This window comes from Megalops cyprinoides, chromosome 8 (assembly GCF_013368585.1).
Source record: "Megalops cyprinoides isolate fMegCyp1 chromosome 8, fMegCyp1.pri, whole genome shotgun sequence".
NCBI lineage: Eukaryota > Metazoa > Chordata > Actinopteri > Elopiformes > Megalopidae > Megalops > Megalops cyprinoides.
Window position 1 is genome coordinate 31,060,644 of NC_050590.1, and position 22,976 is coordinate 31,083,619.

The following is a 22,976-nucleotide window of genomic DNA, read 5'->3' on the forward strand; positions in this document are numbered from 1 at the left end:
TCTTGGCTTTCAGCTTCGGTGTCAATGCAGAGGCTCCTGAGAGAGCTGTCCCACAGCTCTGCTGCTGGCATAGTTCTGCATTCGGTTTTTAACCAAAGCGATGCTTCACTTAACATGAGATAAATACTCCATCAAGGCTTTTCTGTGTTCCCAGGCATTTTGTATGGTACAATGACCTTGGAGCTTGGAGGAAAAATCACCATTGATTGTGAAAAAACAAAGTGTGTAGCGGAACTGGAATTTAAACTAAAGGTATAGTTTTTAAACTAAAGGTATAGTTTTTCAGTGTCATGTCATCAAGATGTGGTGTTTTTTCTATAATAATAATTTTAGCATTATTGCATGATTTAGCAGGTACAATATCAAATAAAATGTTGAATCAATGAAATGAAATGCATTTGAATGTGTCAATAACATAATGCCTTTTAATAATGGCTATCAAAATAGACAATACAAACATGGTTCAGACCAAAAGCAAGATGGGGATTAATATCTGTGAAGGATGGGAATAATCAGTCCTAGGAAATAATAATTAATAATAATCATTAATTACTGTATACCATTTCAAGGATATACAGTATATTTGGATAAAAACTTACTGCCAATCTCTCTCTATTGCTGCCTCCAACAGCCATTCCTTGGCAGTTCGTCGAGTGTCAATCAGATTTCAGGGAAGATCCGCATGGGAGAGGATGTGTTGGCTACTGTGGATGGACACTGGGTATGCCAATGTCTTCTTTCATTCCTGGGCAGGTTGTGAATGTCCCGTTTTCTGTAAATGAGCTGTTAGTCGTTTATTTATCTCATGGCATTCACACACATGTGACACCAAGTATTAAGTTATTAGTGGTGCTGTGGGAAAGGAAGTCTGAATTAGGTCTCAAGCAGGTGCATGCTGTAGAGGCAGGTGCATAACTGTAGAGGTTATCTGTTTCCTAATTTAAGCCTGCACCGTAAGTGAAGCTTTGTGAATCTCAGAATGGATGGGGCTACCATGTGTTATCGTTGACATGCTAATATTAACCAACTGGATTGAGAGCACTGCCTTTTGATCCGTTCAAAACGATTGAGTGGTTGACAGGTGGTAGCCCCACCCATCTGGAGGCTGATGAAGCCTCTCTCTTCTGCCCTTGGGCAGTGCTCTGCTATGAGTCTGTGAGAGTGGCTGTGTCTGTTGTTTCTAGGATGGTGAGGTGTTTCTCCATGAGAAGAAGAGTGGCCACCAAGAGGTTCTGTGGAACCCCTGTCCTGAGGTGCGGAAGCAGAGGCTGAAGAGGCAGGTGGTTCAGCTTGACCAGCAGGGGGAGTTTGAGTCTGAGAGGTAGGTGGAGCAGTTTTCAGCATAGTAATACATCACAGTTACATACAGTTCAACATGGTTATATGCAATGCAACCCAGTGAAGGTACAGCATAGTATAGTTACATGCAGTGAAACCCAGTGAAGGTACAGCATAGCATCGTTATGTATAGCACAGTGCAGCACAGTGAATGTACAGCACAGTTATATACACTATAGCACTGTGGACATGGTTACATGCACTACAGCGTAGTTCATACAGTTCAAACAATATAGTTACATACAGTACTGCACAGTTACATACTGTAATCACACATATATCACAAACAGGCCTTTGTTAAGAGCTTAAAAGCATAGTTACCTTAATTAAAAGCATAGTTATCGCCCCCCGACACAGACAGCTGGGCGAATCCTGCCACACACACACACTATAATTCCAGTGTCTCTGCTATAACGTAAAAAATATATATTTATTACTTATTTGCAGGGATTTCCCCGGGGATCGACTTGAGCCGTAGAACTGATGAATGTGTATTTCACGGAGTGTCGGACAGAGAGCACAAAAGTGAAAGATGGGTTTATTCTGATTATTATATTAGCTTCTTGCACCTGATTTAAAGGAAAAACTGCTTATTTAATCACACTATACCGCCCAGTGAAAGCATGTTTTAATTTAGGCGCACACATAAAAATTATTTTTAAATCTACCTGGTTTGCACCTACCTCAGTAAATCAGGGGGCGAGTCTTTATTTCTATCTCAAAACTGAGGATTAAAACTTACCTACGGAGGGAACTCTCCCGTTCTCTGCTATACCCGTCTTAAACAAATAATTCCTAATCGTTATATTGTTATAAACCTTTTTCACCATGTCTCGCCCTGCACATTTAACTATATTTCATGTTTAGGAAAAATATAATTAATGAATTATTAATATTGTAATGACTAGAGGAAACTCTTGCAGATTTTTAGCATTTTTAAGCTCATAGTTTTCAGTTAGCATTTGCTATATTTTTAAATGTTAAATTGCTGTTTCCTCAAAGCTAAAATTAGCTAGAACTTTTCCAATCTAGTGTTCTAATTGCACCAGTTTTAGCATACGCGCTAAACGGCAAACCACACCGTTGTGAACATATGCGCGAGAAGGTTGAAAAAAAAAAATCCACTGTTTAAAACATTTACATTTACATTTATTTATTTAGCAGACGCTTTTATCCAAAGCGACTTACAAAAGTGCATACAGTAGGTACAGCGACAGTACGGGGACAGGATGTGTACAGTTCCACAATGAGACAGTTCTCAGCTGAGAACAGCGTCTGTTTGAGGACACAGTACTATTAGATTTGTACAATTACAAATTGGGGGGGGCAGCAATTGTGTGCTGGGTCAGTCCAGGTAGAGTCTGAAGAGGTGCGTCTTCAGGCCCCGTCTGAAGGACTGGGGTGAAGAAGCTGTCCGTAGCGAGACCGGGAGTTCGTTCCACCACTGGGGAGCGATGTAGGCGAAACGCCGATGTCTGGCAGAACGAGCACCTCCTGCCTTGACCATGCAGGGAGCAAGGCGTCCAGTTGCTGCTGAGCGCAGGGGTCGGGCTGGTGTGTAGGGCTGGATGAGTTCTTGGAGGTAGGCAGGGGCTGTCCTGTTGACTGCAGAGAAGGCGAGGGTCAGGGTCTTGAATCTGATCCTGGCAGCGACAGGAAGCCAGTGGAGGGATTTCAGCAGGGGAGTAACATGGGAGAATTTGGGGAGGTTGAAGATCAGTCGGGCAGCTGCATTCTGGATGAGCTGGAGAGGGTGGGTGGTGCATGCTGGGAGGCCTGCAAGGAGAGCGTTGCAGTAGTCCAGTCGAGGGAGAACTGTGGCCTGGATAAGGAGCTGCGTCGCGTATGCGGTTAGGAACGGGCGAATCCTCCTGATGTTGTGGAGGAGGAATCGGCAGGTCCGTGACGTGCGAGCAATGTACTCCTTGAAGTCCAGGTTACTGTCGAGGGTGATGCCCAAGCTCTTTGCTGTCTGAGAGGATGGTATTGTGGTGCCATCGAAGGTGATGGAAAGGTCATGCAGGGGGGAAGGGCCGGCTGGGATGAAGAGGAGATCCGTTTTACTGAGGTTCAGCTTCAGGTGGTGGGATGTCATCCATTTGGAGATGTCAGCCAGGCATGCAGAGATTCTTTCGTTGACCTGGGGGGTAGAGGGAGGGAAAGAGAAAAAGAGTTGGATGTCGTCAGCATAGCAGTGATAGGAGAAGCCATGCGATTTGATAACTGAGCCAAGAGAGTTAATATAAATTGAGAAGAGTAGGGGTCCCAGTACTGAACCCTGTGGAACTCCTGTAGTGAGGGGGGTGGGTGCAGAGGTGGAGCCTTTCCAGTAGATCTGGGAAGATCTACCAGTCAGGTAGGACGTGAACCAGGAGAGGGCAGTTCCAGAGATGCCCATCTCAGACAGCTTTGATAATAGTGTCTGGTGGTTGACTGTATCGAAAGCAGCAGAGAGGTCGAGGAGGATGAGGACAGATGACGAGCCGGACGCTCTAGCCGTGTGGAGAGCCTCTGTCACGGCCAGGAGTGCAGTTTCTGTTGAGTGTCCAGCTCTGAATCCTGACTGATGGGGGTCTAAGAGGTTGTTCCTGAGAAGAAAAGGGGAGAGTTGGTTAAGTACTGCACGTTCCAAGGTTTTAGATAGAAATGAGAGAAGAGATACCGGTCGGTAGTTTGTAACATCGGATGGGTCGGTAGATGGTTTCTTGAGGAGCGGTGTGACCAGAGCTTTCTTGAAGTCTGTGGGGACAGTGCCAGAGGTTAGTGAGGAGTTGATAAATGAGGAAAGAAATGGGGCGATCTCACCAGATATGGATTGGAGCAGGGTAGAGGGGATGGGGTCCAGAGGGCAGGTTGTGGCGTGGTGGTCTGTGATGAGTTGTAGTACTTCCAAGTCTTTGAGCGGCATGAAGGAAGACAGCTGGTTGATGGAGTTGCCCGTGGTGGTCAAGAGTGTTGTTGAGGGAGAGAAGGAGTCCCGGATGCTGGTCACCTTTTCCTCGAAGTAGACCCTGAAATCATTGGCAGAGAGGTGGGAGGGGGAGGGAGGAGGAGGGGGGGTGAGGAGGGTGGAGAAGGTGGAGAAAAGTTTTCGTGGGTTAGTTAAAAGACAAGTTTTCTTGAACTTTAAATACAATTCAACTGAAAAACAAATAACCATAACCACTAATTTATAATGCACTAAAAACAAAAATGTTTTGTGTTACTGTTTACATATACCTTGTGGTAATTTTACTTAAAAAAGATTTTTATGTTGTATGACTTGATATGATTTTTGAAAACTAAAAACCGTTGAAATCTGAGGGCCTGTATTCTTGTATTAAAAAAAAACAAAAACATGGAGGACAAGATGCATCGTGATGCATCAAGAATCTTTTTATAATCGAAACGCTACCCTTTGAATCGTAATCGAATCATGAGGCCAGTGAAGATTCACACCTCTAGTCTGTATGTATTTGTGTGGGGTCCAGGCTGTGGCAGCACGTGACCAGTGCCATCGTGAACCGGGACCAGGAGCGGGCCACACAGGAGAAGTTTGTATTAGAAGAGGCACAGAGGCAGGAGGCCAGAGAGCGAGGGAACAAGCCATGGACTCCCCACCTCTTCACCCTGGACCCTATCTCCAACGAGTGGCGCTACAAATATGCAGAGTGAGTACTGCTCAAAAGAAGGGAGGGGATGGAGCTACAAAACATGTATACCTTTAAAGGATAGGGGGTGGGGTTTGAGTACAAGGGGGTGGGTCTTCCTGGAAGATGGCTAGTGTAAATTTATCAGTATTAGAAATCCATATTGCCAGTATTTTCATACATACTGAAGTATATTGATGGGCAGCAAGTGCTGTAGTTAATTTCACAGTCACCATTCAATGTGTGTATTTAATCATAAAATAAGCTTATTTTAGGGTGCCTGGAGAAGGTTTTCTGAAAATATACCCAAAGGAAACCTTATCAGTGGCCACCAAAAGGTGGATTTAAAATTTTATGAATATTGGACCAGTAGGTCCAACCAGCTGCTTTCTGTGGGTTTTTTGCATGGACGTCCTGTGTCTTTACACAGTGTGTCTGTTTTGGACAGTATGACCTCTTTGCACTATCGTGTCTGTGCAGCACCAGGCCCTGGGATCCTGACATCAGCCTGGTGCAGTTTGAGAAGGACGGGGTGATCCAGACAAAGGAGAGGCAGTCCAGGCACAATGGACTCTCCTATAGCCAGAATTGGGCAGTGCAGCAGCAGAAGGTGGGCACAGCCAAAAGCCCCCCAAAAGCACAACCCCCCCTATGGTCACCCCTTTCCCAAGTCCATCTGATCCCCTCAGGGTCAGAACATCAAAAAGAAACCTTGCTATTAGTGTAACCAGTAACTCACCATGCTATCTCACTACATGTGATGCCATCAACATTTATTCCAAGGTTGCTAGACTAAGATTTGTGCAGGCACAGATTCTCTCCATTCCTGAAGTCCTATTTTCAAGTCCAATCCATCCAAGCCTCATTGAAAGTGTTCTTGGTGTGACTATTGTTCAACTGAGGATGAGGGGAGTGAGTTCTTATTAGCTGTGTATGTGTCTCTGCATGCATGTGTTGCAGGCAAAGGCGCAGGGCAAACACAGGAAGTCCAGCAGCCAGCCATCCAGCTGCAGCCAGAACACAGAGAGCAGCAGCACCACACCTGAGCCCACGCAAGAGTCATCTGACAATGAAGGCAAGCAGGGGTCAGGGTCAGGGGTTGGGGGGTCATTCAGAGAAAGAGGGAGCACTGCGACGAGTGTTGCTCCATCGCATCAATGCTAATCTGATCATTACCATTCTAGGATTCATGGCCCAGTGCTCCAGATGCAACAAGGAGCTGCAGGACATCGCAGAGATGGAGGCCTCCATAGCTTCCATACAGAAGACACAGCAGGACATCCAGAGGTGGGTGAAGGTCGTGCCTGCTTCTCCTCCAGCTTTTGTCTGTATGCACAGTGCAGAGGTACATTACAGCTTCTCTTGGAAGACACTTATGGTGTCTGTGTCTCTCTCCCTTCTGTTGTGCCACCCGAGCAGGAACCTGTGCTTCCTGAGCCAGCAGATGTTTCGCCGCAGAGCCTCAGAGGAGACTGGGACACTGACAGGCCGTTACTGCCTCATTCTCTGCATACTGCTGCTCTTTCAGCTCTTCATCAATTACACGTTCACATGAAGGGGAGGTGTCCCGCCTGCACGTCCACCCCTATCCCCTGCCCCCACCCCCACAGAGCAATAAACAGTCACACCACCACTCCACCAAAAACACCTGTAGAAACTCATACACTAGGGCACCAAGCACTTTGGAGAAAGAGGGTGAGAGAAGAAGAGGGGAGGGGGAGAAGAAAGGAAGAGGAAGATGAATTTGAAGCTGGAAGACAAATAAACAACAAACACTTTACTTTTTGAGGGATGAGGCAGAAGGATTCAAATGTTCTCTTCCTGCAGTGTTGTGAGTGGATGCGTACTTTTATATTGCAATACAGTGTTTGTTTCTCTTTAAGTCACTGCCTCTCCCCCACCCTCGAGCAGAAATATGACCTTCTTTTTTCCCTTCCACTTAATACTTTGGGCCTTAACGCTTATGCCAAAAAAGTGAATAAAAGACATCGACAATAGGAGGAACAAAAAAAAAAACCTAAATGAACTTCTATAGTGCAATTCTCTGTGTTTTATATAAATAAAAAGTAGGTTTTGTCATTTGTTATGACTTACCAAAACAGTATTTATTATCCTTACAGGAAAGAGTACATGTTTACAAGTTTTAAGTATGTACGTATGAAATGATGCGAAGTCACTGAAGTGGCCTACTTCTGCCATCCAACACTGGTTTCTCGGGAACCACAATTGATTGGGTTTAGATGCAGAGACCTGAGGCTGTATGACTGGGGTGAAAGCCACAGAGAACAATCACATTCAGAAAGCCAAGGGCACCATAAGGGGTTTCTCCTCAATGTCTCCGACTCAGCTGGCGGGGAGAGCAAATTGAGCAACAGGAGTAAAGCAGGCAAAATACACATACTTCACCTCGCTACATAAGTGAGTGCGTGCACGGTTGAGGTGAGCCACTGTGGTTGAACCTTTGCATTGCTGCTGAGCAAGCTGGCTGGGAGAACACTGTGGAATACCCAGTCAAGACTATCAGAGCGAGCTGAACTTGGGGAAACCCACTGCATATCAGTCATTTGGTCACACTCCCTCACAGAGGTTGTTTGAGTTGATCTGAACTGGCCAAATTCCAGATTGTAGATGCCATAAGACAGAACCCAGGACTTATATGGATGAAATATTGAAGTATCTAATCATATATTTTGATTCATACAAAATTTTGCACATGTTTGTCACAAATTCACTAAATTTCTTTTTTTTTTTTTTAGAAAATGTGTTTATTTGATAATGAATGTTAATTTCATATACACTGTTTGTGAAACAGAGCATTTCACCCAGCTTTACAAAATGGTGTCTAGATTCTTCTGTATGGAGTTGAAGACAGCAAAGTGGAGGAGGAGGAGGTGACTAGGACAGCAAGGAGGGTAAGCTGTCTGTTACTGGTTTGAGAGAATTGACTCCATGACCACACACAGTCATGAGAAAAGAGACCACTGACTCAGTCGATCATTGACACTCTTGTCATAAGTGGTTACAAGAGACAAACAGTGGAAAACTTGGTTCAAGTTTTTTGTGCTCTGTTGTACAGCACTACAATAAAATTTTGCATAATACCCTGGAATTAATTGTTCTTTCTTTTTTAAAAAAAAAACATCATCGTCATATTTGCCAGGTTTTCAGTGTTATTTATCAATGTTTCAGTGTTTCGCTCAAACAGGTCTTTATTATTATTTTACCACTAGAGGGCAATGTTTGCTGAAAATGGGAGAATTTTTTTCCCTTTGTATCTGACAGGTATTTTGTTGTTTTCATTTCTAGGACCTCTACCTCTCGATTTCCTGATTCTCTATGTTTGCTCGGTTGGTTGAATTCCTCCAATTTTTGAATCATTGACGTTGCTAAGCCTGGGTACATTCAAAACTGCAAACTTATCAAGGAAATGTCAGACACGTCATACTCTGTCATACAATGTCACACAATGAGAAAACGTGTTATTTGTGTTCATTGCATGGGCTGGGTAATGCACTTTACCAGCAGGGTCCCTGGATGTCATGAGCATTCGCAATGCTGGCAGGATACTTTAGGTAGGAGGAAATGTTTATTGGGGATAGTGATTCACTATGAATGTCCAACATTCCTCCCCTAAAAAACTGTTTAGTCAAGAACGGAGATTCATGATACTTCACAATTTCTCCTGTATTATGTTCTGAGCATTTGAGTGGAGTGTTTTAATGAGTGTGTGTAGAAAAAGGGAAAAATTACAACACCTTTTAACAAGAACATATCTAAGGAGAATGAAACAAGGGGTAGATTTTTTAAAAAGGCAGGGGGTAGGCAAATTCTGTTGTTCATGTTATCTGGGTACTCAAATTAGAAGCCTAGTCAGATTATCCAGATTGGCGCAGTTAAGCACAGTGTGTTCTCTCAAATACTGTAATGCCCAGGGGAAGTGGCCCTGGTAGGGCATGATGTCATGCAGGACCAGCGAGTTAACTCAGAGTAGAACCCTTCTGATTACATCAGCCAGCACCTGCCTGTGGGACTCTGAGGGCTTTAAGGTCAGGGGTCAGCTGCATGTTTAAAGATGAGCACACAGGCTCTGTGTTTACACAAGCGTGTCTTTTCTATAGGACAAGAGGCACTGTGGTGTAATCTGTCTATTGGAGTGGGAATCCTATAAAGCTCCAGCAGGTGTTACTGGGAACCACCCTCTCAGTGTTGGTGTCATTCCCATGGTGTGAGGAAGAACTCCATTCTGGTGTCCACATATGCACCAGTGCTGTGCATACTCAACCCAGCTTGTCACTGTCTGTTGCAGTCTGTCTGAGCATCCCCTCAGAACAGGCACTGCTCTGATAAATTGATCTGTACTTTGTATGGTTTGTGTAATGGAGTGCATGTCCATTACATGGACCTCGGTGAATTAAGCAGGAATATTGACTGGCTCCTTTGTTTGCCTCCTCCCAAATACACCCAAACCACTGACTCTACAAACCAACAAGGATACAGGTGGAATGTCTTAACATGCAGGGTGGCCAACTGGATGATTAAGCATTTCTATGTCTTGGACAATTATTTGTCAATTGCACCTCTTTTTACTGCTAATGTAAATGAAATGTTTGTGGTTTGGGGGGGACAGGGCCTACCTGCGCATTGAAGGGCACCAGCAGGACGGACTCTATCAGCCGAAGGACCCGAGGGCTGGGGGCTGATGGGACTTGTAGGGTTGGGAGAGTGCAGACAAATGGGGCTGACCAACATGGGAGGTGACTGTCGGGGAGTTTCCGGTGGTTGCTTGTTAATTTTTTATAACTGGGTTGTATTGTGTTGTAAAGAGCAAAAATACCTATGAAACATTTTAGATGTGGTAGAGTGATGTCAGTCTGCCAGTATCTATTGGGTTATGGCTTTTGTGGAGTTGACTGATTTATTTTATTCTGCTTAGTTTAGTCCAAAATGGCTGATTTCCTTTATAGAAGCAACATTCAGTCAGTAGGGGACAGGCTGGTGAAGAGTGCAGGGGTATTGAGAACCATAGTTTAATTGATGTGTTCTCTTTTTGCCTGCTTAGGCGATTAGTGATTGCTTTTTGCTTGTTTGTGGTTTTTCTTTTTTTCTTCATTGTAAGTTTATTATTATGTTTTGTTACTTTCCCAGGTCATGGGCTTGGGAAAAATAAACCACCATCACGTCATCATGAAATCTTTGACCTCATCAGTTTTTTTTTTCCATCAATACAACAGATTTGTGGATCTGCATTGCACCTGCTCTAAATGGATGTCTGTGGAAAAGCTTGTCTCTCTTCTCCTTTGTCAGTGCAGACTGACTCAAATTCATCTTTGTCAAAGAGCGCTGGAGCACAACTCCTATGGAATGTCAGCCATGCTGAGGGCACTCACAACTGCTCCAAAAAAAAATAATAACTCAGCGGCCAAAGGCATGTGTTGGACTTGTAGAGACATTTTATAATTAGCTAATTAGCAGACATATGGACCACTTTGAGATTTGACCTGTTTGCACTGTGTTGAATCATTCATTGGCAGCATTTTCACAGCAATGGTTCTGTGTTTTGAAGAGAGGCACCATATTTAATTAGAAGGTAGTTTTCAGTGAATCACCTTGTTGCCCATCATTATTTGTCATGCTTCAGTTATGGAGGAGAGCACTTTGGCCATGGAAGCAAATTGTATGGAAGGAAGAGGATGACAGTAGTTAATGCGTCAGTTTTTTGAGCTGGTAATAGGCTTTTCTACTCAGGAAATGCCCTAGGAACTCACTTTTCTTTTTTGTCTGTCTGTCTGTCTGCCTGCCTCAATAACGCAATATCATCCATGGTATCATCGAGGGGACAGCATCTCAACAACATGAATGACCGCATGCTGCTGTTGGCAACTTATTCACCCCTCCACCCCAAACTCTCAACTGCCAGTCCTGACCACTTTAAAGCACACTGCTGTTAACAGACAGGGTCAGGGACCACTGTGAGATCACAAGATGTGGGACCAGACGTATATAGCTCACCTGAGATACAGATCTGTCACCCGCTGAGCATGCTGCATTCATGTGTCTCCATGACACCACAGTGTTTGGCGATGGGAGTGGTGCTTTGTGATTTGTCCTGACTGGAATAGTGGCACAGTCAGAAACGCTTGTCTGGTCTTGCTGTATGATCTGGTCTGCTGCAGAGACAGGAATACCTGCTCTGATGACCTATTCTCATGCTGAAACTCAGCATGTCTGAGTTTGTTCACTATGGTGATGGTTGCGATGGCAACGACTTCTTAGTTGAACTAAGCTAGAAGCCTAAAGCAAATCTCTTCACCAGATCCTAAAGACCTCTTCCTGGTCTTGGTTGGCAGGATCCTTCATAGCAATGACATTGAGGATATTTTAATTTTAGGTATATTTGATTACTACAAATTTCACTACTTATTTTATGGTATTTACAAACTTCATTCTCCCTTAAGTGAACAAGTTTGATCTGGTTTCTGTGGCTGAGGAGTGTACATGTATTTGACCACAGTTCTTCTTGTGAAACTGCAGCATTCTAGCGAATAGAATACCAGCATTACATAACATTACTTTCATTGCTTGCATTTAGCAGTCGCTCTTATCCGGAACGACTTCAAGAAGAATAGAAGTATATCCATTCAAGCTGAATGAGCAACAGTGTCAGACCAGACTAACAACACTCCCAGACCAGTCACTGTAAGCATAATACTATTGAAGCCCTACCACAAGTTAACTTGTGCAGCCTGACTAGACTGAAAGGAAGCCAATTATACTACCATACATCACAGTCACTAGATCAAAGAATCCAAAACACACCACGAAACTACACGTAAAATAAACAGCAAGTATTACAAGTAGCAGGATTAGGGGGTGGTGATTGAGGTGGAGCCAAGATGCAGCAAGTATTACAAGTAGCAGGATTAGGGGGTGGGGATTGAGGTGGAGCCAAGATGCAGTCTGAAGAGGTGGGTCTTTAGCCATCAGAAGATGGCTAGTGATTATGCTGCCCTCACCCCCATGGGGACTTCATTCCAAAACTAGGGCACCAGTACAGACAGGGATTGTGTCTGAGAGGAGTGACCCCTCGTTGGATTCTGCAATAAGTATTCCAAAATCAGCTGTGGAGTTTCCATTTACACAGCAAGACTCATGCAGATCTGTGCAGGGATCAGCATGTCTTTGAAGTGCATATGCACTTTTAGTCTTCTACTCTCTGCTCGAACCCAGAGCCATGTGGTGCTTGAGCAAAAAGGTCTCTCCCCAGCCTGTCCACACTAGCTTCACTGTTGCAGCTCTGTATGACCCTCCTTCCTCTCCACCTCCGGCACCTGCTCCTCAGTGACAGTCCCTCACCAGCTGTTCCATGACAACGTCGGTATTGATTCATGTCAGAGCTGCTCCTTCCGGCATGGGTCACGGCGTTTGGCTTGTGCTGATTTACAGATCTGTGGCAGACCACTGCTACTGCTGTTTTAAAAAAAAAAACCTCTCCTCCACACACTGCCCTTCCATCTACATCATTGCCCTGTCCCCCAGCCTCACAGCTGCCACAGAAAACAGCTGCTTCAGGTTCACTTAATAAACGGGTAAGCATCATGGTATGGAAACACAGCTGACACGTCCACTGATCTGGGGTCAGGGCAGGACTGATAGAGGTTAAGTGTCAGTTAAGGGTCAGACACCAGTGCCGCACAGCTGGGAGAGTTTGGAAAATGATATCCATTTGCCATAACTCCCCTCTGCCCTTTCCGCTATCCAAATGCCAGGTCCACCAATCTGCCCTCATCCGGTTTTGTTGCCATGACGCCACAGGACAGTAGCCCAAAAAGAAACACTGTGACTGTAGATGGGGACAATCAATCCCATCCATTATGAGGCTCTTGTCTGCTGCCTGCGGCAGCACCATTTTCTCCTCACCTATTTTGTGAGCACGATTAATGGAAAGGAGGAAGCTTACAGGAAGAAACAGACACATAAATGACCCACATTATCAAAACACGCTCTCTTTTTATCGGTTTTGGGCCATGCTATAGCAGTGTGAGACAAGCTTTTTTCATCTGAGATAGCAGTTACTCTACCCTTAATGGCAACAAGCTAATGATGACCATTTTTTAAAAAAAAAAGCTTCACCCTCACTTATATATATATAAATACTCTTTACAGGGGCCTGCCTTTGTAGGGGTTTGGCCAGTGTAAACCACTTACCTTAACTTTCCTGTTGGAAGCCTGCTTGGCTGCTGGTAGGTCAGAGCACTGCTGCTCTGTATACAGCTGGTGCTGTGTTCATTAGTTATATTCATTGCAGCGGGTAAGTTTCCTCCGAGAAACAAGCGGTGGCAGATGAAAAATCTGCTCTCATTGTCAGATGAGTATCAGTTTTTCAGCTTTTTCCAAGGACATAAATTCACATGATGAGCACGAGTTGGCAAGCATCCCATTGGCTATTTTAACTGGAAACATTTCAGAATGTTGTCTCAAAATGTGAGTAGACTGGTCAAGTGGTGAAATCTGAATCTATAAAGTGAAGTACTTGTTTATATTAATATCTTTTAGGGGACTCAAGTAAATAGAAAAAATTTACATGAATGTCCATACTTGTATTCTTCTCTTAGTAGAAACATGTTTCCCACCGCCCATATCTGGAACAAAGAACTAACAGCAAGTGTTGATTATCTAAGGTTGAATGCAGATTACTGACAAATCAATCAAACCTATCTGAGCTATGAGAGATCTGCTGGAATTACTGCTTGAATTATATCGTTATTAAATTACTTACTCTTTTATTTGACAGGGTCAGTGCACAATTTTCACTTCAGTTATTTTTCATTTAGGGTTCCTGGGCAGGTTACAACACAACAGAAATTTCACATTAACATAAATATGTCACATAATAAAATAATGGGTATGCACATGGATGTTAAAACTATAGCAAGTATGAATAAGTTATATTATTGTAAAACACAATTATGTTTTCTTAATAAAAAAATGAAAGAGGAAATGTTAGAAGTCATAGATTCAAGGATGTCAAAGTTAATTCGGCTCCAGCCATGCTTAAGGGTTGTTTATGAAACTATTAAGACCACTGTGGTGTCCAAATCCAGTGGAACAACAGGAGTTCCATAAACCTGCAGCTATGTGTCAAAAGATGCATTACATTACAGGCTCTGCAGATAAGAGTCAGATTATGTTATTCATATATAGCTAGTTAGATATTCACAGAAGCACACCCATGGTTAGGGGTCCTGCTCCTTTCCTCTATGCCACAGCTTTCCCCAGACAGGATAACGCTAGTACAGAGTCTCAGACGAGAGATTCCTGCATGGGGAGTCAGGGTAATAGCATTACTATGGCTCCAGACCTGAGATGTGAAGTGCATGTAACTGCACTTGCTGCTCAGCATGAAGAGTCAACTGAAAAAACAGCTACATTTCTGCTTCCTCCTTCTTTATAAAGAGATTTATAGCTTCATGAACTCATGACTTCTGCTTGGTCTCAAGAGCATTACAGATGTAGTGGTGGATGCTTTGTTCAGGTTTCTACATCTGTAGGTTTCCTCGTGAGTGGGTTTTCCCAAAACACCTTGTCAATACAAATGTAAACCCTAAGCTCTTTCCCTTCTACAAAATAATTAAGCCCATGAAGCATAGAGAATGTTTTACCAGTGAACCGTGTTTACAATTGCCCACCTTCATTTGACAGACTGCATTGTCTCTTTGTTTTAGATTATATTCTTGGAGCCAACACTTAGAGCATTGTAATTCAACAGTTCCAGAGATCATCACGGGCCAAGGTGCTGTTCTGTGACTTGGCCCAGGACCACACATACATATATAAATATGCATACACAAACACCACCTGGAGCATGTTGCTTAAGAGTACAGTGAGGGTTGAGGTGGTTGGTCTCTGTCCAGTCCTCTCAGCCCACAAAGCCCCTAAACCCCTGACATGGGCTCCACAGGGCCTGGCTTGGTGCTCTGGGCCTGAAGGGGTCTTTGAGTGGAGCTCCAATGACTCATTCTCCAAGCATCCCACAGAGTCACTGACATTCAGTACAAAGCCCCCGCGCTGAAGAAAGGGATTCTGTTCCCTTGCTCCACTCTGAAATGGAACAGAGTAAGCCTATCTGCTGTGTGTGTGTGTACATATATATACACACACACACACAGTGTGTGTGTGTGTATGTGTGTATGTGTGTATGTGTGTGTATGTAACTTTGTGCAGCTGCCATTGTGTACACTCCTCTCACCAAATCATCCCTGCTTCTTACTGTGGGACAGAAATAAAGGGGTGTAGTTGAGTGGACATCCTATGGAAGGTTATTGGCAAGTGTAAAGTCTTCAATTTCAACTGCTGAAAGTACATTACACATTTATCTCATTTATTTCATACAGAGGAACATCTTGTTTTTTTTTTCAATAGAAGACCACAGACACTATTTTGTATCTTGTCATACACAAAGACTGCTGCCCCTTAGCCCTTTGATTCAGGTCCAGGCATAAAGTTGTGATTAAGCCAAAGGTAATACTTTCAGGCTAAGGTAATGAAAATAATACCAGTCTAACTTTGCTACATAGTGTAAACACATATAATAAGAGTGGATGTGTTAATACTTATTTACGTATTCTATATTCTAATCTGAGTAAATACAATACAAACTCCTTAGTTGTCACACCAGCACTATGATGTGTGTTAAGAATGTTTTTCTGTTTTTATAATGGCAATTCCATATGTAAGTCAAGAGCAGGCTTCTTGTCCAGACTTGAAATGGAGGGAGACAAACAAGCAAGTTTAGAGTGCAAAGTACAATTTTATCTTTATTTTCATGCTCTTTTCTTTGTGCCCTCCCCTGTTGAATGGCACAATGCCTCTCTGTGCGACCCAGTAAGCAAACAGCAGTCTCACTGAATGAAGGTCTGGAGTGTGGTTGGACTGACCTTTCAGAAAGCAGTGCGGAGGATGGGCTGCTCATTTTTTTCATTATTTTTAGCCCTTGTCAGAGATAATGGTGTCTTTTTTCTTCAACTGAGATGGGTGGTTCTCAGGCTGTGTTTGGGTTTAAATGTGAGTAATTCTGGAAATGGAGACCTGAGCACGCACACACATACTCATAAACAGAAACACACATACACATGTGCTCACACTCATAAACACTTACACACACTCACACACATTTACACACACATGCCCTCCGCTTCACATTCCTATATACACACGCACACACACACACACACACACACACACACGCATAAGTGCACAAACTCACTCACAGACATATCATGTCTGTACCTGAAATACCTGTCATTTTTTTACAGTTTTAAAAAGGAAAGCAAGATCCCTCACTGTCTCCACTTCTACACCCAGGGATATAGTGAGTTAATGGCAGCCCACTTGTTCACAACATAACGATTACACAGATACAAAAGCATAACTTGCAGACCAAGCCAGGACCAAGAATTTACTCTTCCTCTTGGACAGACTGAGTACGCTCAGACTTGATCAAAGGCCAGTCCAGAGAGTCTTGTATGTGTGTGCATGTTTGTGTATCTATTGAAAAATAATGTATTATACACAGACTAGAATACTCGTTTCATACACTCTTTTATCATTTCCTCCACACTTGTTTTTTCTGCAGTTCTTGAAATCAAAAAAATTGCAGGTAACAGAACAGATGGTCCATTTCAAAAATGTGTGTTGGAGAATTCAACAACAAAGGAAATATCCTTATAGAACTTTTTACACAGCACCTGGAGCTTTTCTTTGAGAAAATACAATCCATTGGAAGTCCCTGCCTGGATATACCATGTATTTACAATATAAATAAATGCTTGAAGAGCCCTTAAAAATGCAATGATGTCTGAAGGAGTTAGGTGTCATAATTTGGGATTGTGCTGACCTGAGAGGTGATGTGATCAGCATGCTTGCTCCCTGCTTTTGTAATTAGTCCAACATGTTATCTGACCCCTTTACGTCAGACAGGGTTGAAACAAGATATGAAAGGGGGGAACATCAAGATTAAACAATGCATTGTTTTGGTTTATGTACCAAAGGCCCACTTCAATGTTTCTCATTGCATAGGGCGCATAAGATGTCAAAAACTAATTTAATTGGTTAACTAGAAAGGGTGTGGCCAGGGTCAGGATCCACACAGTGGCAGGTGGTGGGGTGATGGATGTGGGAGGGGGATTGGTATTTCCTCTGTCCATGGGAGTGGTGGAAGGGCTGTTTACTGGCTTGGGATCAGTAAGTGCAGCAGTTATGGATAATGACCTGCTTCCTTGGCAAGCTAACCAAAGCAAACTTCTAGAACACACTCCTAGGTGTCTTGGGGTGGAGGGAGGACCCCATGGATCAGTGTCCTGCTCCTAATATAAGTGATTTTACAAGTATAAGTCTGGCAACATTCTGATCATTCTGTGCCATATCATGAGCATGCAGACAGAAAGCACTCCACATCTTGGGCTTTTTTTTAAATAGAACAACACCAGTGTCTGAAATGCTATTACTCCTGGGTTCTTACCTGTAACTGTAAATATTCTCATATATATATATGGTGATATCAAATGCATAAGTGAGTGATATTAAATGATGACAATGCCCCTGCCTTAGCTCATAGCAATGGGTGGAGTTTGTGATGCACTTCAACTCAACAAATTTGAAGTCTGTTAAAGTTCCATAAAAGTTGCTTGGAGATGGCTCACGTGGAAACACTTCACCTCAGATCCCGTTTGATTGTGTGCAAAAGCTTTGCTTCCACAAACGGTATTTTGTCCAAGGCTAGGTTGTTCTCTGTCATTTTTAGGAAAATGTATGCAAAGGTAAATTGATTAAAATGTTTGTATCATTTTCACATTTCGCACTGTCATTAGTGCCTTTTTCCTATGGCATGAATAAAGACAGTTTTGATCCGGTAGACGTGGCAGCGAGCCTTCATTTCTACAGCTTTAGGATCTCCACTGAATATTCAGTAGACTCACAGACAGAAAAAGGACCCTTTACTGGGCTACAGTTTCTCCCACAATCCTTTGCTGAAGAGTGATTTGCAATGACACGTTGAATAATTCATTTTTAACAAATGAGATTACCAGGGGCTTTTTTTTCGTTGACTGATCTCTCTCACTGCTGTGCTGAGCACCTGCAAGGAAAGGATGACTCATCCTCTGATATTCCTACTTGTAATCACCGTTATGTTTTATCCATCAAGGATCTCACTTGGCCAAGTTGTTGCTGGCAGGCCCCCGCAGCCTGCTGTGAATGCAAAGGCCCTTGTACATAATGCAGGCTTCTCTGTCCTGCCAGCTCACCTCTGTGTTCCTGTTCTCGCTCCAGCAAGAAACCGGGGCCCAATTTGTCCCAAGCCAAGGAGGCACAACTAACAGGAAATTCTTCTGCCCCTACGCAATTTTCCAGTGAGGACAGGCTCTCCTCCTTTCCATTGCTTTGATACCATGAAAGGTACTGGAGAAATGTACCTAAATAGAATGGAAGAAAAGGTGAGAGACACATGTCTAAGGCTAGAGTGGTCATACAAAGTTCCTGCTGGAAGATCAAAGCAAACTAGAATGTTCAGAAATGACCAAATACACATACAGTGCACATGCAGTGCTAATTAATTGCTATAATTTCTTCCAATGCTAACTCTTCCTTGTTTTTCTAAAACTGCAGCAAGAATGACAAGAACAGAACAGGCAGTGTTTGAATGATATCTTGGTACATGAGCGTACGAGTGCCTTTTTACAATCTAGTGGTAAAACAGGTACTGTCTTTACTATAGGGGATCTACACAATCAGTGAATGAGCTGTGGACAGTTTGGAAAGCAAAGACAAGTCAGCTAATTCCCTTTCCCCAGCATGATAAATCAACGTGAACACCCACGTTTTGTTACCCTCAAAGACAGGAGACATATCTTTTGTGTTCAGTAAGGTTCAGACTGTGCCCTCCAAGAGAGGATGTTTTTTCAGTGCAGGCCGCAGTGTAAGTAGATGTGTCAGTGTATGCTTGCAAACCTCACTGTTTTTTTGTTTTGACACTTTCAAAACTCAACCAGCAATCTCATCAGCCAGAGTACCATTCACCAACAATGCATAACCACAGTACATTCAATTCTCATTCACTGGCAAGTACCAAAGGGCCCTCAAAGTGAACTATTAGTTGCCTCTGAGGTCACTTCCAGAGGCATTTTGTGTAGGACTTCCTGTGGTGAAGACGGTTTCAACCAGCTGCATTTATTTGTCAAACAAACGCCTCCCAAATCACAAAGAGATCCACCCTAATATTGATGTGTGGGTTTGCTGATATGCATGAAAAGGCAAGACCAAACCATAGCGACACAAGTTAAAACCAGTTAGCAGCTGCTCTGTACACACCTTTGGTATTTGATATAACATGTGAAGTATTCCTGTAGAGGCTGTGAAAAAAATATTTGCTGAGAGACCAGTGAAGCAACAGTGTGCAGAAACACACTGAGGGAATTTCCCACTCTGCAAAAATTACATTTCACCTCCTGGAATGCAAGCCAGGCCAAGGAAGACAAAAGTTATTGTACCTAAATCAGAGGAATTTGCTACATGAAACTGACTACTCACACAGTACCTGTGTCTGTTCAGCAGCAGAGACCACTTAAATGCAGTGCAGTGATTTCAGACATTCTCAAATAGCATATATTTTTTCTTATTGAATTACTTTATTTTTCTTGTTCCTATATTTCTAAACCAGCTGATTGTCAAAACATTTTGGCTGTTTGAAATGTATGCTAAAAATGATGAACCTGATAATGGAAAGACATGTACTTTAGATTAAGATCAGACTGTTTGACAGTTAGTCTTGTGTTTTGTCTGCTATTTCTTATCTTGTTGCAATACCTTGCAACTATTACTGTACAAGGAAACATGACTTCAACTCACAACCATCACTTTGGGTTAGCAATGGAAATTCTGCAGTCATTCTTTCTCTCTAGCTATCTATCTCTCTTTCTTTCTCTTTCTGTCTCTTTGGGGCAAGTTGAGATAACAGCAACATTGAATCTTTCCTATTGTCCCCAACCCCAGAGTACTTTAGTCTGAACAGTTATTGTCTGGTATTGCAGTCATTGATCCATTACGTCATTTCCCCCTTTTTTCCAATTTGGATCACAGTTCAGCCTAGCTTTCCAAACCGATCATGACTAGTTTGAATAAAGCAACCTGGGAATCATAAGCACTATACATCCTTAAGATATTACAGGCCACCTCATGCTATGACACATTTATGGGTAGGCTAAATTGTTTCACTGTTCATCCTCACTCATTTACTCCTGGGCCAGCTTCTTACAGAAAATCTTATGTTCTTATTTATTCATCTCTTGCTGTCCAGTTCAAGATCAGATCATTATCCAATAGTTGAGCTTTGCTGCCTAACTACTTAAGAGTATGGGAAGGAGCTCCATGCCTCAGCTATGGTCATAACCATGGTCAAAAAGCACATTCCAGTGTGCAATCTTCACAATCGTTTCAAAATAAATGGTATAATACATGGATATGATTTGTTGTAAATCAGTCTTAAGAATCATCACCAGACAGTAAAATTATAAATAGAACAAACAAAAAGATTTTGTAGTCTTTTTACTCAGAGTTTGTACATTAAAACTGCACCTGATTAACTTTGTCTGGCATGTCATCTCAAAGCTTTTTTGGTCATTGAAATACAATTATTGTGGGCACAGCACTATTTTGTGACATTTCAGTTTAAGTCACTCAAAGTTCCTTTCCACCCAAATGAACAACATGGAGGTGAATCAGTAGAGTGTTACACATATGGAGAGTGCTAGTTGTTCCCCACAACAAACATTGTGACCAAGATAGAGAACTCTACTAAAACAGACCATCTAGAAGAGATCTGGGTGAACAGCTGAGCTGTCTTTTCAGGCCATCACCACAGCACATAGGTTCACCAAGAGCAGGCATGAAGCCTTAGTCACAGGAAACAAATATTTTATACTTCACAGTAATCTGCAGTAGTCACATATGTGGTCACTCCAATGGTCACAATAGAATTTGGGAAATATCTTGGGGAGCCCCCACCCCAACTGGTCAAAGAAAATATTTATCCTTCAAGTATTCCCTCATGGTAACGACTAATTTATGCTTCTTGAGATCAGCACAATCATAACTGTCGTATGAACGGGATGATGTAATCGCAACCATAAAAGGCAGTCACACAGGAGGTCATGCTGCCTGTTGTACACCTCCCAGACTTTGTAACAGTGTGAAGGGCAAGCTCACTGCGTTCAATGACTGACTGATGATGAGTACTGTGAAGGCTAGAATGCAAATTGACCAATATGAACAATGCATACCAGGCAACCAGGCATGGCTTCCCCTAAGAACATGAGAGCAGAGCAGACTGCCACAGTGTCAGTACTGACTTTCATGAAGAAATACGCACAGTTAGGGCATCAAGACACCTATACGCATTACATAATTCTGCTCTTCAGAAAATCAGTCTACTTCAAAAGGCAACAGTACTTTCCCTCCCCCAGTGTGACTGAAGTATGATAGGAGACTAAGGGCTGAACTCACAGGCACTGATCCATGCATGGGAGGGATTATGTGCTGTTCATGATCACTAACACAAACTGGAATCACTAAACCTCAGTTTACAGTACACTTGATGCGTTTAGCTCTTTGGGTTGTGTCTTTGTCACAATGCCCAGTCCTAGATGGAATTGTTATTCCTGTGAATTATGTTGTTATGGAAATGCTTTGGGTAATAACACCTCTGACCTTGGCATACATTTGAGATGCCTGCATCAGAGGAGCTGTTTGGAAAGGGCTTTATACTAAAAAAAAAAAATGAAGGGTGGTTTAAAAATGAGTCTACGTAAGAGTCTACTATGACACACACCTACATAAGGCTAGCCACCGTCTAGTCAAGGTCTGTATGTGCAAAGACGCTCCTTGTATTTTCGATCATCTTTTCCATGTAGAATTTGCATAGCTTACATTCAATATTTAAATGTGGTGTATAACTGTTTTAGTTTTCATGATTGACTAGATACGTACATGCATGCAACATATAGTGCTTAAGTAACACACTGGCACTGAGGAGCAGAAGTATTTGCTCAGCTCATAAATATTAGGAAGTCCTCAGAGATATGAGTTACAAGGCCTTATACTGTTATGACTCTAAGGGCTTGAGAGACTGCGTGGGTGAGTCTTATCTACTCGATAAGGAGACACACCTTTCCGCTCCTTGACATTCCCATCCTGTGAAGGTGGTGTGTCACAGAGTTCAAAATGCCATCTTCAACCACCCCTTCAAACAATTTTCGTTTTCTACCTGTAACAGGTTTGACACATGACTCAGGACTAAAGGACTGGTGACTAAACCTGAGCCCTACATAAAGACACAAAAGCCAGATCTTCCCCATTTCCTGTGTGCCATTAACATGGCTGAAATCCCATTGTGTTTCCACTTGTGCAATTATATCCTACAGGGTGGGGTGACAAGAAGGCTGATGGTGAGGTCACAAAGCTCACTTCTTCATCCGATTGGTACAAGTTGGGATGTTCCATTAGCTTAGTGTGTGTGGCTTTACCTTTTGGGAGGGAAATGACCCGCCACATTGCTCTCTGAAACACTATGAATAAAAAAATGCATCATTCCAACACTGCATGTTCAACATTTGGTTAAGTGGTTTCCTTGTTTGGATCTCTGCCTTCACCTCACAATTCCATGCCCTTCTGCAGGGAGTTTGTTCTCTTTGGGTTGTGGCAGGAATGATGTTAATGATTCTTCCATGTCTGCCCATCGCTCACCGATCCCTGTGTGGAGATTAAGGACTGCAGGACTCGTGTAACCATCACACGCCCCTAGGGAATGGCAAGGCCACAGTCCACACTCCAGTAAGATGAATTCCATCAAAACTGAATGAACAGTCCTGGTAGGAGATTTCACAGTGTAATACCTCTGTTTTAACCTTAGCCCCATTATGACTATTGGTGCTCAGTGAACAATTCTATCTGGCATGCGAT

General features: G+C 42.9%; 1 protein-coding gene across 3 annotated transcripts in view; it reads left to right on the forward strand.

The window, feature by feature from the left end:
- LOC118781791 (oxysterol-binding protein-related protein 5-like) overlaps window positions 1–6,963 on the forward strand; it is a 58,266-nt gene extending 51,303 nt beyond the window's left edge. For all 3 annotated transcript variants that reach the window (XM_036534871.1, XM_036534873.1, XM_036534872.1), the window contains exons 15-22: window positions 155–252; window positions 632–721; window positions 1,185–1,321; window positions 4,809–4,988; window positions 5,448–5,577; window positions 5,928–6,042; window positions 6,152–6,254; window positions 6,387–6,963. In XM_036534871.1, the coding sequence (XP_036390764.1) occupies window positions 155–252; window positions 632–721; window positions 1,185–1,321; window positions 4,809–4,988; window positions 5,448–5,577; window positions 5,928–6,042; window positions 6,152–6,254; window positions 6,387–6,522 (989 nt within the window). In that variant the 3' untranslated portion in view covers window positions 6,523–6,963. The remainder of the gene's footprint in view (window positions 1–154; window positions 253–631; window positions 722–1,184; window positions 1,322–4,808; window positions 4,989–5,447; window positions 5,578–5,927; window positions 6,043–6,151; window positions 6,255–6,386) is intronic.
- Window positions 6,964–22,976: the final 16,013 nt, after the last annotated feature.